The 18,736-nt window shown below is 32.1% G+C and overlaps 1 protein-coding gene across 3 annotated transcripts; it reads left to right on the top strand.

Annotated features, from left to right (window-relative positions):
• The first annotated feature begins 10,291 nt into the window (after nt 1–10,291).
• On the top strand, nt 10,292–17,074 carry Sp1 (transcription factor Sp8). Of its 3 annotated transcripts, none has more exons than XM_040716535.2 (2): nt 10,292–11,164; nt 14,898–17,074. In XM_040716535.2, the coding sequence occupies exons 1-2, from the start codon at nt 10,766–10,768 to the stop codon at nt 16,596–16,598; spliced, it is 2,100 nt and encodes a 699-aa protein (XP_040572469.1). In that variant the 5' UTR covers nt 10,292–10,765; the 3' UTR covers nt 16,599–17,074. The 3 variants fall into 3 exon arrangements, with proteins under 3 accessions (XP_040572469.1, XP_040572471.1, XP_071746020.1); XM_040716537.2 differs by lacking the exon at nt 10,292–11,164 and adding an exon at nt 11,709–12,081; XM_071889919.1 differs by lacking the exon at nt 10,292–11,164 and adding an exon at nt 13,614–14,823.
• The last annotated feature ends 1,662 nt before the right edge of the window (nt 17,075–18,736 follow it).

The following is an 18,736-nucleotide window of genomic DNA, read 5'->3' as shown; positions in this document are numbered from 1 at the left end:
TTACCAATTAGTAACTGTCATTAGAAAAATTATCATTATCCATAAAAATAGAAAACATTGAGAAGACTATGTCTGTTTATTGGAAGCTCAATTTTTAATTAGTCAGTTGGAATTACTCCAATACCTCAAACAGCTAAATTAATTGTTCCCATTTATATAAAGAACCGTTGGAGATTGTGAATATTAGAACCTTGGATATAAATGGTGGATTTAGTGACTAAAATAGTTTCAAAGTGACAAATCGTACTCCAGGAAATATTGCGTTGGTATATTGCAAGATATATCATTGTAGAAAGTAGCGCAATGTCGGCTTATTTGCAAAGATGTTTGCAAATTGTTTTATGTTACGTTAGCGTTTAACTTTGAAGTAATTGTGGTGGTACTACGTATAGTTTCCCTATCGAACTGAGTCAATTCGGGGGAAAGCAGAATTCTACAGTTCTATCCATTAACTTATTTCCCCATCTGAATTTAAGGCGTCAACTAAAACAGGACGATTGCAACGGGAGGTGGCACTCCACCCCCTCCCCCATGGACTATCAGAGTTGTAAGAAATAAGAATTCAGTCGAAAAGGTTAGAGTATTCATACATTGACTAGAAAAATATCAACAAAAAAAAAAATATTCACATGATACACTTGAATAGTTAACTAAAAAAGTAGACCATTTCTGAAAGTAATAAATAAATAAAGGTTTCCTTTAAAAAAAAAATTTTTCATCAAATATACTAAGCTGCAAAATGAATCTTATTCGAATCTATGTCTTTTTTTAAAATTCACTGAAAAGATTTTAGCCAAAAGTAAAGTTCTTCCTAGAATATTTTGTCCCGTGAAAATTTTGCCTAACGGACAATGGGTCAAAAAATTATATTTAATTCAATTTAAAATGGATACGTCAATTGTTTAGTGTTCTTTTGTGGTCTAATATTTTTATCAGTTATATTCATTAATGATCATTTTATTAACACAACAAAGCAGCACGGGGTTCGAATCATATTGCTACTTAAGTAACTTTATATGTAAATGGAAGAATAAATCAAAATTATCTGGAAGTGATTATCACTTTTCATTTTCTTATTTATGAGAATCGACTATAATGACCTTTAGTAGGATGTAGATGCAGGGCCAAAGTATATAATAGTGAGGTGATGGTCAGGAAAGCTTAGAATTTCATTATATAACAATTACACTTAATCTAAAAAATGGGGCCCAATATTCCCTTTGGTTCCAGACGCTATCATAGATATAATAGATGTACTAAAAAGAAATTCAATATTTTTTCGCAAACTATCAGTAAGATTGGTTTAAGCTGAACGGTGTTTGAAAGAAAATATTTGAAAAAAAAAACATTTCTTAATCAGTTATTGTTTGACTCAGGATTGCTAGAGCGCGCCTATAAGATGGACACCAGGAAAGAGAAAATACACTGTAGTTTACAGTTTTTCTTCGAAGAAGTCGAAAGCCCTAGCCAGGTTGATGAAAAATTGATTAGTAATTATGCTGTAACAGACAATCATGGGGTATTTTGATTTTTGTCGATACCGTTCCGGTCATTTGGATGTTAAAGATGCACGACTCACGTGAAGGACAATTGTCGAAGATGTCGATAAAATAATGGAAATTTATTTAAAGTGCGACTACGCTAGAAAAAATACGAGCCCACATGCTATGTTTAAATTATAATGATCATTTAGGAATATTTTCTCCAAATAGAACACTCATATATCATTTACTAATTAGCTAATTGTTCATTATTTAATTAGTAAAGTTAAGAGAGTAAGAGGAATACTTATTTATATGAATATCCCTTTAAATTGAATTAAAATATGCCATTGAATACCCAAATATATCAAATATCATTTTTCGACCAAATTACCCTTTAACGAACATTCTTAGAACCCTTCATCTGATTGCTTTGATTACAATGTGTACAACATGATTGTAAATGATTAAATAATAATGACAACTGCTAAGAAAAAGAAAATTATTTCTTCACATTAGTAATTCCAAAAAAAACGGGGCAACTACAAAATACACATAATTTACATCACTAAGTATCTGCGTGTCTCTAATGAGCAAACAAAACAAGAAGAAAAAAAATTAAAAACAAAATCCATCGTCATTTATGTCAACCAAACACCTCTTTTGGTGGGGCAGGTCCTAGTATGACATAGGTGTCTATAGAGTTAAACTATATATTTATTGTATATCTAGACGGAAATTAGATGTAATAATATTTAGTTAAGTCATTTAAATAAATAAACATTAACAAATTTCATTTGTAATTTTTTTTTATCCATGTGTTAATTGTAATTGTTATTTTTAGTAATGAGATCATGCCTTGTTCCTAATGGCAATCATATATAATTATTATTCAAAAAAAAATAATAATAATAATCCACATTGCTTCTAGCCATTGGCTCTAATTGACTGACTACTCGCAATATGTACTTTTATTTGTATTCAAGGTATGTATTCTCTGTTTACGATCTATGCAGAAAAGTTGTTGTTAGATACTTAAAGACGACTAAAGTGTTTGCTTTTGTTCCTCTTATAATTAATTTTTCCTATCTATTATTATTATGATTATTACATAATTCATGACAAGGCATAAAAAAAGAACAAAATAATTACAGTTCCTTTATCTACATATGAATAGAAGCTATAAGTATGTACCTTATATTATTTCATGTATTTACTTATTTGCATATACCCATCTTGTTTAAGGGAAACTCATTATATATATATAATCATAAAATTACTTATAAATAACTAATTCATTAATTTTACCATACAATATATGTTAACGAGAAATTATCTACTAATAAAATGTTAAATAAGTTTAATAGAGTTTCACGACGTTATACCAGAAACACAAAAATAGACAGTGCATTTTTTTGTCTGCTGTCGATTTCCTCGCTTCTTTTTCCTTACTCAGTGTTCTGAACGTTGACTGCTTCAATTCTAATTAGCTCTTGTTAAGCTGTGAGCAATTCCAAAGAATGATTGTGTAGCTGTGTTAAATTTCCAAACTACCAGTGAATCATAATTAGAGTTGACATTTTTGTAAGGAAAAAAGAGTTGTCAGAAGAAGGAGGGAGTGAGGAATATGGCACGACTGAATGTAGAGGCTTGTTAATATCAGCTACCTGTTATAATAACAGTTTTTCCTTTGTTTTTTAACTATAAACATGTCTACAATATTGCATAATATATCTCCTGCCGGTATGTAAAACATCAGAAACCAAAAATAAGAGTGGTAATCCTGAAGAATGTTTTGGATGATAGCAGCTAACCAATTATTCCGTTTTATTAGATCAGCTTTAAGCACCCTTGAGAGGAAGTCAATTGAAATTAAGTCTCCCATTGGCTATTTTAATTACCAAATATTAATTCTTGTCATTATTTTTTTTTTGATATACATATCATTGAATGGTAGGTACTTAGAACTGTGAGCTATTGAAATGGGTACTGAGTCACTCATAATCTATTTAATTAATTTGTAATTTTTAATTATCTTTGCAAGAGTCAATTAACGTTATGAATTGTCATAATGTTTTTTAACTAATATATTTATTACTCATCATAAGTGCGTTTGTAATTATTATTTATTTAATCTACTTTTCTCATTTGTTGGGCTCAACTTGTACTTAGTATATGTGGTGAGTCAACACAATAACAATCTTGAACAAAAATTTAAAAAAATAGAGAAATTTACATTAAGTGTATTAAATAATTCGATCAATTATAGGCTTTCTATTCAAATTTCTGGGAAGAGTTGAGATTCTAAAACAGATTAGTAGCCATAGTTTAAATCCCTCATTTGACGAATGAGTCTTCATTTTGCCGCCTTTTAAATCAACTTTATCAATTTATAATTATAATTTCATTGTGATAATGAATTTTTGATGCAGTTTCTACAATTTGCAACACACTCAAAGAGTTCATCAGAATAATTTGTTCATCAAAATTGACACATTTACTCCAGACTCTTATAAAACTCAAATAAAAATACTTATAGCTTGCTTTTGCATTGACGTGTACCATATTATACATTGATTTCATTAGTGTGATTGATTCCCCTTTGTATGGGAGAAGAAGTGGACAATAAATTCAGGGGTCAAAACAACGTTTGCTACCCTTCAATGACGTCATTGTTTAAATCCCTCATTTGTTTCTTTCCGGAAATGAAATCATTCTACTCATCCGGTCAGTTTGCTTCTTTCTTTTTCTCATTTTTGTGTCCTCTCGTGAGGGGAAATGGACAGCCGTGTATAAAATTATATATTTAGTATGTGATTGCGATTTGAACTCTTTTTCTATTCATCTTTTTATTCATTTATTTTTGTTCTATCTGAATTCCTGCTGCTGACTAAGGGTTATTTCGGGTAGTTTGTACGTACTATACTGGGAGGGAGGGAGGGAGGGAGAGGGGGAGGGAGGAACGGAGAAAAATAAAAGTAATCAGGAACTATGTTTGTTTGTTGAAGCATGCTTCATTATTATGCTTTAAATATAATATGTACAAAAAGTGTGTTGTGTGGGGGATTTGACTCTTACACAATAATAATATGAATCCATTTAAACTATTTATTCACTATTATTATGAATAATGTATTATATGACAATTTTCCTAATGAATTTCATTAGCTATAAAATTAGGAATGTATCGCTCACAAAAATATTGACGTAGAGTCCACAGTCACTGCTTTCTAAAAAAATTTAACAAAGATTTAGATTATTATATGTAAGACATTTGTGGATTTTAAATTTATTATATACAATAATTAATTACTATTTATTAAATGATAGCGACTATTTCTTATTTTTAAAGTGTTCCCTTCTTGTTTGACAGTCAAAGTTGAGAGGAGGTTGGTCCTTAAGAACGCGTCCGAATTGCACGCAAAAGCCGTCCCATGGAACAACTTTTGCTAAATGACGTAATCAATATTCATCCATTAGTTATAAAAATAATATTAATATACTAACAAACTATTCTCATGGTTGTAAAATACTTAAAGTATTACTAAATTAATGGTAATATTACATAAAATAAGGGTTTGTTAACGTTTTTACAAAATGTGTGACTTATTTCAAGTACCGATTAGAGGGACAGGGCCAATTAAGAGCCCTGTATTAAGGAGCGAAACAACCCTACGTATAATTGTAGATTGACATACTCATAATTCCATAGCAAGGAATTTGCAATAACGTTCTTTTGGTTAAGTGAGCAATTGTTTAAGGAAAGAAGATGAAAGAATTTAGGTATGTACGTAAGCGTTTCCCTGGATCCAGAGAAAAATGCAGTGGATTATGAGATAAACGCCTATTGGATTAATTTTTGAATCAATTATCAAAGTATGTACGACAAACTACATACATACATAGTATCTATGTAATAAGACAAATATGTGTATAAGAGCAAGACATAAAGATGGGTTTGTGTGTTGTACTTTGTGCGACCACCCAAACGGTTTATCTCAAGAAATGATTATACTTTCTTACAGAGTGTGCGTGCAGAAAATTCCAGTTTAATAACCTAACTTTTATTTAATAGACACATTGTAATTCATTGTATTCCATATGCTCTCCTCAAGCCTTGATAGCATCAGCGTCTTTGGGACAAAACAAAACGTCTTTTTCAATGCCATAAAAAGATTTGGTCATTTTAAATTTTAAAATTTTAGCCTTTTTCTACAAAAAAAAATTACTAAAAAAGTATAATTCTCTTTCTTATAAAAAAAGATCATTTGAAAAAATGAAGAAAAAAAGCCTTGCATTTTATTTTATATGGAAGTGAAAGTATTTTTTTTAAATCAAATTGTATAAAATCTTTTACGGAAGTTTGGGGAAATTGGAACCTTAGTTTTGTTCACTGATAGACTCAATGATTAACTTAATACATAGTCCTCGCTCATCCTTAGGATCGGAGATTTTAGTTTGTTTTATGTATTATCTGCAAATAATAAAGTTTTCATTGATATGGTTTCGTGTCTAAAAAGAAACGATGTTCGATCGTGTTTTTTTTCAGCCTTTTGTTTGTTATGTTCAAAGGTATGGTATTTTATAAATATTGGAACACATAATTAGTGATAAAAAATAAATGTAGCATTATTTCATTTTTTTTAAATATTATGAAAAAAAATTCTAAAAAAAGCCTAATTCTTTTCTTATAAAAAGGATAATTTGAAAAAATGGGCTGCATTCTATTTTATTCGAGAGTGAATATATTTTTTTTAAATGAAATTTAAAAAAGTAAAGATGGAAAAGGGCCTTAAGTGGTAAAAGGCAGTCTTTGTTTCTTGGCGTCTTTCAGTTTCTAAACCAACAGTGTTGGTATGTTGTTATCGCCGAGTTGAAAGTTTTTTTCTTACAACAATATTGTCCAAAATATGAACTAGAACAAGTGTTTTGTTTAATTTTCTAAAAGACGTTATCTCTATTCGTTATTATTGCCTCTGTCTTTGTTCTTAACTCACTTTCACTCGTGAGATTTTGATCAAACTTGAAACGAAGGTTTATTGTTTGATAAGGAATTGTATATAGGTTTATCATATACTAGCCGTAGTAACCCGATTCACTTGGCAGGGGCATCTACAAAAAAAGGTTTTCCAAAAATTTACTTTTCTGTTCAAAACTATGGGTTTTTGAAAAAAAGTTCCAAAAAACTTAATATTTATCATCTAATTTTTGAAATGTTTTTTACAAAAAATTTAATTTCGTATTAATAGCTATGGGAAATTGAACAAAAAAAATTTTTTTTGTGAATACCTGTGGTTTTTTGAAATTATTTCCGAAAAAAATTATATTTTTAAATTATTTTTCCAAAAAAAAAATTTCTTTCTGTGAACAGCTGTGCATTTTGGAAACTTTTTGGAACATTTTTTTTAAACCAAGCCCCCAAAAAAAAAAAAAAAAAAAAAACAATACCGATAATAATAAATTCTTACGAACCCCCTTGCTCGGAGTTACTGGGTGTAGACAAACATACAAATTTTGCTTTAATAATATAAAAGGTATTATATATTGTTACCCTTCGTTTTCCATGAGCATAGATACATAGATACCCACTCAAAAATATCAAATTATAATAGCAGTTTGTGAAAAAAACTGCTATGAATTGATGAGCCAGGGAGTTATTTAGTTCGTTGCAAAAGCTCATCTAAAGTCACATTCATTTTTTATATAAAGTTATTCCTTTTTTTAAACACAAGTTAACTTAAGCGCCTATGAGATTCAATCCATTTTATACACTACTCCCTGTATAGTATACTCCTTTTTTTCTTCGTATTCTATTGCTAAAACATTTATATTATATACATCAGGGAGCACTATATACCTTGGGACTGTTTTTCATACTTTTAGACGTACATACAAATACACTTTGTTTTACTAATATAGTTATTTTAATCTTCTTTTTTTTATTGCCAAATATCAAAGAATAAATTCGACATTTTCCCATGTGCACTCTGTATATGCATATACAATACACATTTTACAATACCTGGAAAGTTGTTTATAAGTATATTGAACAAAGTACTTTATTACAAAGTCATTCTTAGATATGTTTAAACAACTTCTTTAATTTCTATGTGCATCTTCTCCTGAATCATTGTTCTATCGGACCGAGCAGAATACATCACGAAAGTTGAATCTCTTTATTTTTCTTAAAATTATTTAACAACTTTTTAATATTAATTTATTATTATGATACTTATTCTTTTTTTTTTTCTTCTTCGTGAGTTGAAGGCGGAATTTACTTGGTATTTTTTCTCTAATAAATACTTGAAGATACTTTCTTGTTTTTGTTTTTTTCTTCATGGTTTTTAACTGACTAATAAATTCTCAATTGAATGAACATTTGAAGAAAGGGGGAATATATGTATATATATATATATAGAGTCGAACCATGAAGAGGAGGAGGAAAGATTTATGATAGTGGGGGGTTAGGAGGATATAGGGGGTCATTAGAGTCAGTCATTGGATGTGTATATGTAGTTATATAAATATATTGATAATTTTTCCTCCTGAAAAGGAAATAGATGGATAGAGATGGAGAGTTGTACCTAGCGAAATAGTACAAATTGCAAGGTACAGGCTCACCTGCATATCCGGTGACAATGCCAAATTCATAACCCTTTTATATGCAGGGTTTGTCTTGTATATATATCAAGATATTTGTATGTACATTTATAACTAATTAAACTCCCCCATTAGAACCAACTTATTATGAGTAAATCTATAGTTTTAAACTTTTTGTGTATTCTCCTTTTCAGAAAAAATGCTTTTAAGGCCCTAAGATAACCCTTCCCTTGTACTTTTTACTTCCCTGCCTCATTTTATAGTCTTCAAAACCTTAATCCGATTCACAATATCACATTGATCACCGAGGCTTTGTCCATTATGGATGAAATTAAAGCCTTCATCATCATAATAACTATTCTCCTAATTATTGCCACGGAAGCAGCCCCTTTAGGCTCCTTTTATTCGAATCTGCTATTCTTTTTATCCTTCTACACTTCAAAAATTATTAATTTTTAACTAGCATTTGAATTCAGCCTTATCCCAATTCTTTGTAATTATCCTAGGTTGAGCATATTTTTACAAATAAGATAGTAATATTACATACGTTATTAGGGTACTTACCTTTATTTGTATATTATTATTAGCTAAGGCCAGTATCATCGTTACAGCTGTATAAAATATAATCTAAAATTAGTGAAACACAATGTTATTTTATTTCCAAAGATGTTATCCTTATTCTTTAGATCATGAGATGAGAAAATCCAGGTATAAAGTCACTACGTGTGTCTGTTCTCTTGGTTTTGTAACACTGAAGAATTGTTGGAGAGTCCTTTTTGGCCTCTGAGCATAATTGAGGATTGACATTAGAGTAATTCATGCATATGTCTTTACTACTTACAGAGAGTGTGATTTGTTTTTAGTTCCTTTCTTTCATAACCGGGTGCAGCTGATTTATTACGATGCCATGACAGCGAAGCTGTTCTCCTTCGAGGCATGCTGCAAATTTAAGAGTGTTTATTTATGTATACCAACCGGTCATATTTTCTGCAACTCTAACCTTCAGGGTAATCAAGTGATACTCATTTATAACGGTATTGAAACCGATATGTGCAGTGCATAATTACGTCATAAACATATACTCGTTGAGTGCGTAAGGGCCCTCCCCATACCCCGTAACACGTATTTTATATTTTGATTAAACGCAAAAATGCAAATTATATTATATAAATTAAAAAATTATCAAATTGATTAAGTAGAAAAATAATAGGTAAGCCCAAATAGATACTTGTTTCAATATTGGAACCGGTGGGAAAATATTTGATATTGAAACAATACTAAAATCGTCATAAATTTAGGATTTGTCAAGAAAACATACAACATACATAGAAACTGGCATTTATATGCTTTTTACTTATTAGTTTGAACAAAATTATATAGTTGGATTCATGGGCGTTGTAGAGACTGGATAAAAGGTAGATGAACATTTCTGGAATGAGACTCATAGCAAAAAAACATGATTCCCAAAAATGACTTTTTGTATAAATTCAATAGAATAATTATTATTGATTTATTTCAAATTTGAATTAACGAAGGTAAATAGAAAAAAGTGATTTTTATGGCCCATTCAACTCATGCTCTGAACTCATTTCCTCATCAGGCTCAATCCCAGTACGTCCATGAATAAAATCATTTCTGTACCGTTAAAAAAGCACCAGAGCTTTGATACAAGATCACATAAATATCATTTGTGTATTTGAAACGGCACACATTTCCACCATTGATTCTTCATCCTTCATCATGGTCTTTAATTATAGGGTAGTATCGTTAGATGTCGCTTTCTCCCCCTTTCTAAAAAACAACAACAACAACTACAATACAGTAGTAGACTAGCAGTTGTTTTTTGTTATTCTATGTATTTGATGATGATGATTGGATCCGCCCTTTTTTAAAAAAGAAGAAGCGCATTTGAAAGGGGGGGAATTTGAGTGAGTTTCTCCGACTGCATGGAAATTAAAAGTAGGAAATAAAAAACGCGCCCGAGCGCACTCACTCAGTTGTAAGTTTGAGAAGCTTACTTATAAGGGAAACTTTTGTATAAAGTATATAATATGATAATAAAAATATATATAAAAATTAAGGGAAAAAGATTTTTTTTTTATTTTTCCTCTCTTTTTCTGTATGTATGTACATTATTCTTCTTCTTTTTTTTTCTCTCTCTCTTTCTTTCGCTCTCCGCCTATTTCGTCTTTCCCAACAACTAAAAAGTTGTCTACAACTATAACAACACGGAGGGTAGAAGGGAAAATAAAGTGTACTACATACATAGTTTTGAAAGAAAAAAAATCAGTCAGTCTAACTTTGCTTTTCTCTCGAAGAAGTGTGCGTTTTAACGAATTATTAATTGAATAATAATTATTGTATTTGTTTAGTGTAGAACAAAGTGAAAGCAGGATTGAGCTTTCAAAAAAGAGTTTCTTTTTTGAGGAACTGGACGGATCTACCTAGTACATCTAACAACATGGAACCGAATAATAATAATAATAATAATTGATGTTGCAAGACATGGAGTAAAAAAATAAAAAAAGCAGCAGCCCCCCTCCTTAATTGATGGTTACGAAGATTTTCTTTTTCTTTTTTTAAATTATACCTATACATACATATGAACTAACTAACACGAATAAATTCTTCCCTTCGAATCAACAACAAAAACAGAGCAAGAATACAATCGAGTGTATGTTGTTATGATATTCCAAGGATCCGCTCATCCGCCCATGGCTGACCCCATGGGCCCGCCCTCAGCCAACAATCCCGTTCACCACAATTATCATCATCATATGCACTATGCACCCAGTCCTGGAGGGACTCACCCATACTACCCCTCGGGGAGTGGGGCTAACATGATGCTTGGATCCGAGTTTAGCGGGGCCTCCCACCCTGGCGGACATTTGTTCTCACATCCACACTCACCCATCTCTCATCACCAAGGGATTCAGTCAGGTGTACAGGACTCAAGTCAAATCCCTTCACCACTTAGTCAACAGCCATCAGCTGGACCTCAAGGCTTGTTATCCTCTTCGTCCTCCTCATCTGAGGGATCCTCCGCTGGGGGAGAGTATTTCGCCTCCCTGGACTCTAAAAATGTAAGACCCTTAGATTTTTACATCCCGAGTAGAATGATTATTAATTAAAAATGATTCAATTGTCACTTGGTTTTAATATCAGCTCTTTTTTATACATGAACCCTTGAGAGAGAAAAAAAAAGAGTAAAATACGTGAATCATTTTTTTAATAAATGAAAATGCCTCAGGGGCAAAAAAAAATGTGGCACTCAAAAGGATTTAAAGGAAGGCTATATATATATATATATATAAGGGCCCTTGTTAAGCACTAACTCTTTATTTATTTATTAAATCATTATAATTAATATAATTATTAATTAACAATAGAAGTTTTGGTGGTTTTTGAGGTTAGCTTCTTTTATTTTTATTTTATTTGTATCTCGCTTTGCTAAGCGACATCTGGTGTAAATAAATAAGAATCGGCGATGTTTATTTCATTTGGCGCTCGTTTTATTAAAAATACGCCGACAGTAGTTTATATTTATTTAAAAAAACGGCGGTATCGTCGGCGTAAATGATAACCCGTATTCACAGAAAGTAAGGCTTTGCTCTGTGCTGCTGCAGTGGAGAAAGAGAGAAAGAGGAGAGAGGAAAAACTTCTTCTCTTGAGTTACACACAAAGTTATATACACACACACACACCTGTATAAGGCACAAAGTAGTAGGAAGGAAGGTAGTTGAATTCTGTAGGTCGTGCTGATCAAATCTCAAAAGGCATTTATGAGTGAAATAACATAATACAACATCCCTGTTAAAACATTGAAAATCATGAACAACTAAGGGCCAGTGATTAAATACCGTAACCAGAGAGCAGCCCTACTTCTTAGCCAGAGGAAAATAAAGACAAAATAATTCATTTTAACCATATAAGGACTTTACGAAGAAGAATTCGGGGAACACAGTAACACTTAACCCTTAGTATGGCAATGACTGGAATTGTAAGTTTTTTTGATACAAATATTATTTCAATTCATTTTACGGGAAGAGTTGCAACAAATAGATAAATTCATTTTTCACAAAAATGAAATATTTGTCTGTCAAATGATTTTAAATATATATGTATATTTATTTAAAATCATTCTACGCCTTTTTAGTCTTGACAAAAAACATAAATAAATAAATAAATATTTGATTCCAATAAACATTGAATAATTAAATATATTTACCGATCCCCATCTTTTCATTCCTATTTGAATGTAATTGAATCAAACATAAAGATTTAATTTGCAAAAAGCGATAGAAATGCGGTATCAATGGTCGTATACAAAGTACTTACATTTAAAGGCCGTTGTTGAACTAATCGGAGTATTGAAATACTCCGTTGTTGATGATATACCTACAAGACATGGAATCATGAAAAAGCAATTCTTGGCCAGTTTTGTAATGTTATTATTTGGGGTTTTTCATAATTATGGGTTGTCAGATTTTTTTTGATTTTTTTGCGTTCCCCCTTCCAAAAATTTAATCTCTCTCTCTCTCTCTTTGACTTATTCTCCATCATATTTTCTCTCTAGTTTGTAATAACAAACTTCATGCCAGGTTATACATAAAATGTCATGTTTTGAAGCATAATTAAAAAATAAGAAGGCAACACCAAAAATTGCAAAAAACCACTTCAACCCACATTTGTTGTGAACTATGAGCATATATCATTGCTAATTCCGACCATGTTAAATTATTATCTGCTCCCTTCCTTATGAAGGTATATTCTTCGTCCTCTCCGATGGAAGGATCCAATTCAGAATTGATGACAGAGTCAAAGGGTCGTTTTTGGCCGTCTGAGAAAGAGCTTTTGGTAAGGAACACTTAAACAAATGCATGCATAAAACATTCATTAATTGATTTGATGTTGTTGCTTTGTGTGCCTACTTGCTTGCTTCTTTGAGTATATAGGTATATATATATGCAGTAGCATTGTGACCCTTTTCAGTCATACAAAACTCAGTTTGTAGCTCAGACATTTAAAAATGTCCTGTGACAAAGTTTTTAAGTAATTAATTTGCTAGCTTATGTGCAACTTTCTATATCATTAAAACACATCTCATCTATATTTAACTTTTGCTCAAGTAAGCTCAAGTATTATATTAATAAGTACTATTAGGCTTAATTGTTAAGAGAGGTAGTGCTGTCATTGTAGACCTGCTTTTGTAGAACAGACATCGCTTGATAATTAAATCTTGTAATATATAATTTTTTTTACAAATAAGTCATTTTTTTTAAAAACACTTTTCTATTAATGCATGGCGTATTTTCTGCAGAGTCAATCAAAGACTGACTATTGTCTTGTGTGGTCTCAAGATAATCAACTCATGTGTGTCGTTTTATTGTCATTAGTTTGCTTGCTGCATTGAGGCTTTGCCTTGTTTTGTTTTAAGAGCCTGACTTTTAAATGAAGCTACTACAACTACTGGTCATGTATAGTATTAAATATTTATTTCATCTTTAGCTCGTTTTAACTTTGTGATTCTTTTTCTTCGTACTCAAGTGATTCACTACTAACTAAAAGAAAATGGCCAGAAGATGAATACTAATAATAATTCTTCGAACCCTAAGGGCCTCTACATACAAAAAAAAGGGTTTTCTAGGGTCCTCTCTCATAGTAAAGATGTTATTTCTTTTAAAAAATAAAAACTTTTCCCGATCTCATTCCACTTAATGAGATTCTTCACTGAATTAAAGAAAAAGGAATATAATATATTTATATATGTATATACAACTGAAATTCTAATTTCCCATTGTCAATTGTATTTTTCTTTTTAAAGAGAGGGATTTTTTTTTTTTTTTTTTTTTTGGTTTTTGTATTGTAAATTAAGCAAGAGAGAAACGCGTAATTATGCTATAAGTGAATAATACACTTTTGCAATCCCATCTAAAGGGTCCAGCCAGTCTTTGCTCATGAATATATGATTAGAAGACAAAATTGGACAAGAGTCAACATAATTTTTTTTTTTTTGTATAAATTCGGAGAATCTTTATACTGAAAATAATAATAGTAGAGTAATAGTAAAATATCAATCAAAAGCAATTATTTGTATTCAATGCAAATTCCGAGTAGTCGCGTGGGTACAAACGATTAAAATACATTTATGTTCTCAAAATCTATCAGGAATGTTTTTTTATCTATATCTCTTTGCCTCTCTCTCTCTCTCTCTTTACGTTATACCCATTGGCTCATTAATGCCTCAAGCATCAACTTAATGCATCAACCCTCTGTCTTTTTTCATTCTGAAACACTCTGTGGCAGTACTTTACTACCACGTAAGAAAAAAAGTAAGATATTTTTTATATGTTTTTTATCGTCATGATTTTTTTAATAATAATAATAATTTCACCTAAGGGGAAAGACCAATTTTGAAGAAAAAGAATATGAAGAAAAAAATTATTTCACTGAAAAAAATATATATAATATAATATTTAAAATTAAAAAAAAAAAAACCCACAAGTCACTCGTTTAACTCGACTTAACTCCCTCCCAAAGCTATATGCTGCTGTATATTCAATTCCTGAAACAAAATGTCATTTGATTTATATACAGACATATTAAAAGTCAAATGAAACGTACTTAAACATTGTCAACTAGCGGGGAAATAAAGGATCTATCCTCTGTTTATTTCCCCCCTGTTTGAGGGCTCGCCTGTAAAATGAAAATAATAATAATAACAAAAAACAAAAAACGCAAAGTAATTAGCGTAAGAGGACCTCTTTAAGGATAGTTAGTAATGAGTTTTTTTTTCTTTTTGTGTGTGTTTTTCAGGATCATCCCGGCTTGCGTGGAACACCTTTAGCAATGTTAGCCGCTCAATGTAACAAACTGACCACTAAATCTCCACCCCCACTCGCGGACGCGGCAGTTGGAAAAGGATTTCACCCTTGGAAAAAATCACCTCAGTCTTCATCCAGTCCAGGAGGTGCACCATCATCCTCAACATCAGCATCCAGTAACAACAGCCATTGTCAACCTCCTCCTGTTTCATCAGTATCCAACAACAGTTCATCAGTATCTAACAACCATAGCAGCAGCACCAACAGCAGTAATTCGTCCAATAACCAACAACAGAGTAACGAACGACAATCAGCATCATCTTGTAGAGCCTCTCCGACACTCTCCCCAGGCTCTCACACCTCAGTCCATACTTCCCCACCACACCCCCAATCCAACTACAACCATTATTACCCAGCTTCTACCCCACCCTCACCCTCCAATCAGATATCCTCTCAGGACACACAGACACCCAAAGTAGAGGTCCCCTCCTCTCATACCCCTGCTCCCACTTCACATCACCATCACCTTTCCAACATGCAGATGTATTCACGCGTCCCTGGCATGAATCCCTATGATTCATGGCCCTTCAATGTACCCGGAGCTTCAACTGGACATGTGCCTCCCGCCATCAAACCAGAGATGACTCAGGGTGGAGCATCTTGGTGGGATATGCACACGGGAGCCACTCCTGGAAGCTGGCTCGATGGAGGTCTTCAAAGCATGCATGCTGTACAAACCATGGCAAATTACACAGACTATTCCACGTCTCTGGGTCTATCCAATCATCTTTTGGGTGCGGCAGGAGCCCCTGCAGGGAGTCAGCATCTACTTCAAGATACATACAAGTCGATGCTCCCGAGTCAGAGTGGTTTTGCAGCAGCACTCTCTGGTGGTCAATCTAGTATTTCTTCAGCCTCCCCGTCCCCTGGAGCAAGTTCTATCGCAGCTCCATCCTCCTCTCCAGGAGGAAATAACAACAACAATAATAGCAACAGTAATAATAACAACAATGCGGCTTCAAATTGCTCCAGCACTGGGTCAATGAACAATGGCGGTGGTGGGGCTGGCAATAGCTCATCTCCTTCATCCTCTTCAACCACCAGCACACGATCCCAAAGACGATATACGGGGCGTGCCACCTGCGATTGTCCCAATTGTCAAGAAGCAGAGAGACTTGGACCCGCGGGTCAACATCTCCGCAAGAGAAATATTCATAGCTGTCATATCCCTGGATGCGGAAAGGTCTACGGAAAGACGTCCCATCTCAAGGCCCATCTCCGTTGGCACACAGGGGAGCGACCCTTTGTATGCAACTGGCTCTTTTGTGGGAAGCGCTTCACTCGCTCAGATGAGCTCCAGAGACATCTCCGCACGCACACTGGAGAAAAGCGATTCGCTTGTCCCATTTGCAATAAACGCTTCATGAGATCCGATCACTTATCCAAGCACGTCAAAACTCATAACGGGACCGGATCCTCTCTTCCTTCCGAAGGAGGAAGTAAGAAAAGCGATTGTGATTCAGATTCAGAGAATAGTCATCATGGTGGACATCCAGCCTCAAGTCCGGGATCTGGAGGAGTACATACACCTCCACTCCTCTCCCACTCTGGAGGTCCACCAATACATCTGGGGGGACACCATGGACTCACAGATCATCATCAAATCATTGACATGAAGCCCATTCTGCATTAAAACAAGCAAGAGTTTGCCAGCACAAAGCCCAACAACCCATGTTTATTATTATTATTATTAGGATTATTATCCATCATTTTTCTCTCTTACCCGAATTTTATTTTCCCTTATATTTTTGCCATTTCCAATTTCAGAAAAATGTAAAAAAATTATCCATTCTTATCACCACTCTATTAAATAATAAATATTATCATTATTTTTTTGATGCCAAAATTTGTAATTTGATTATAATCCATTTTTATTATTTTTTTTATTTTTGTGTTGCTGTGATGTTATTATAATTAAAATTAAATACATAAAATAATAAAGTAAAACAGAACTACAACTCTTGATTGTTGCTAATATTATTATAACTCCCATACAATAAATATATACATTTACATTCATACATGAACAAAATTTAATATATAATTAATTCATTATTAATTCTAATGATAAATTGAATGATAATAAAGTAGAAACTGTTTTAATATAAATGTCTAACTACAAAGGCTTACAATTAATTTTATTTTTATTCTACTAGGACTACTCATTTCGGTATAATAATAATAAAAAATGAAAAGAAAAGAAGTTTATTTTGTTATGTTATTGTTGTTGATTTTTGATGACAAGCCTTGAAGGAGGATTCTAATGAGTTATTCCGTTAAAAAAGTAGGGAAAATGATTATTTATCCATCTTCTTTTTATATATATTATACAATATACATAGTATAAAAAAGAATATGATTGATATGTGACGTATAACTTTACCAAATTACATTTTGATATACATAGGTATATACGTATATAGGTACCCATAGTATGATATCCTAGTAGAACCCTGCTTTTTGAGCAGGGAAATATATAACATTGCTACTACATAGGATCTACATAGTACTTCACTTCTGATGTGTAGAAAAGTGACGTCAATACTTTATAGATGTAAATAAGATGTTGACGAAATTTAATTTGATATATTTTTAATATCTTTATAATATGTACATATATATCTTTAGCCCCTATGTGACGTCAGTATATTAGTTATTATGTATGAAAAAGAATTTGACAAAATTGAATTTGATATGTTTTTTTATGTAAATACATCATTCACTTCTAGTGAGTAGAAAAGTGACGTCATTTTTCAAGAATTTAACTAAGGTTAATACAAAATTTAATTTCATATATTTTTAATAACTATATAAATATACATATTGCAAACTTAGGTCCCATGTGACGTCGGTGTAATGATTTTTTTGTACTAAAATATGAAAAAAGGATTTGAAAAATGTTTAATCATATATATTTTTGAAGAAATTGACGTCATCTTATCTCGTATTCTGTACAATATTCATTGAATAACAACATTTTTCGAACGAAATATAATTTCATACTGTGCATAAACTTCGCCATATCATTTCTTTTCTTTCTTTAACTCTCTTTTTGCTTGCAAAGATATCATGTACCTTCTTTGTACTCGTACAACATCGTAGAAGAAAAGAAGAAGAAAAAAAGAATACGAACCCGCGTCTTCATTTGAACGAATGTTGTTATTTTAGTAGCGGCCAAACCTTTTTTTTTTTTTTTTTTTTTTACCATCATCATTATTTTTATTATTTCTTGTTAAATTATATATTTTTCGCGCTCAAGGTGGCGCGGAACTTTGAGCGCGGTATTGTTTTAAAGAAGTCTTTGTTGTGTGTTAAACAACTTGTAAATCCATATATGTATATATTTTGTCACAGTTTATTTATAGATTTTGATGATTTTGAGCGATGATGGTGGATGGGCAGAGGTTGGTGGTGGTGGGAACGTATTCTTTTCTCCCTCTTTCTCTGTTTATTTTATTCATTGTTTCCTTTGACAGTGGCGGTCTTTTTTGATCTATTATAAAACCATTGCTCTCTCCCTCTTAAAAAGTTAATTCAATTAGTTCAATTTCGTTATTCGTAGTATTACATAGCAGAGGTGGGCACTTGGACTACTCAAAACTAAGACATTTGAGTTGGATTCAAGTCCATATTTTAAAGACTTGATACTCAACCCTGGCACACATCCCAAGACACGAAACTTTACTCGGATTCAAAAGTCACTTCAACTTTTTGACGCGATATACTTTAATGTATTTTTCTTATTTTATGGGGGCTCTCAATGGATTCAAA

The sequence above is a fragment of the Lepeophtheirus salmonis genome, chromosome 7, assembly GCF_016086655.4.
Source record: "Lepeophtheirus salmonis chromosome 7, UVic_Lsal_1.4, whole genome shotgun sequence".
In the NCBI taxonomy this organism is placed as follows: domain Eukaryota; kingdom Metazoa; phylum Arthropoda; class Copepoda; order Siphonostomatoida; family Caligidae; genus Lepeophtheirus; species Lepeophtheirus salmonis.
This window is presented reverse-complemented; position numbering and strand designations above follow the sequence as displayed.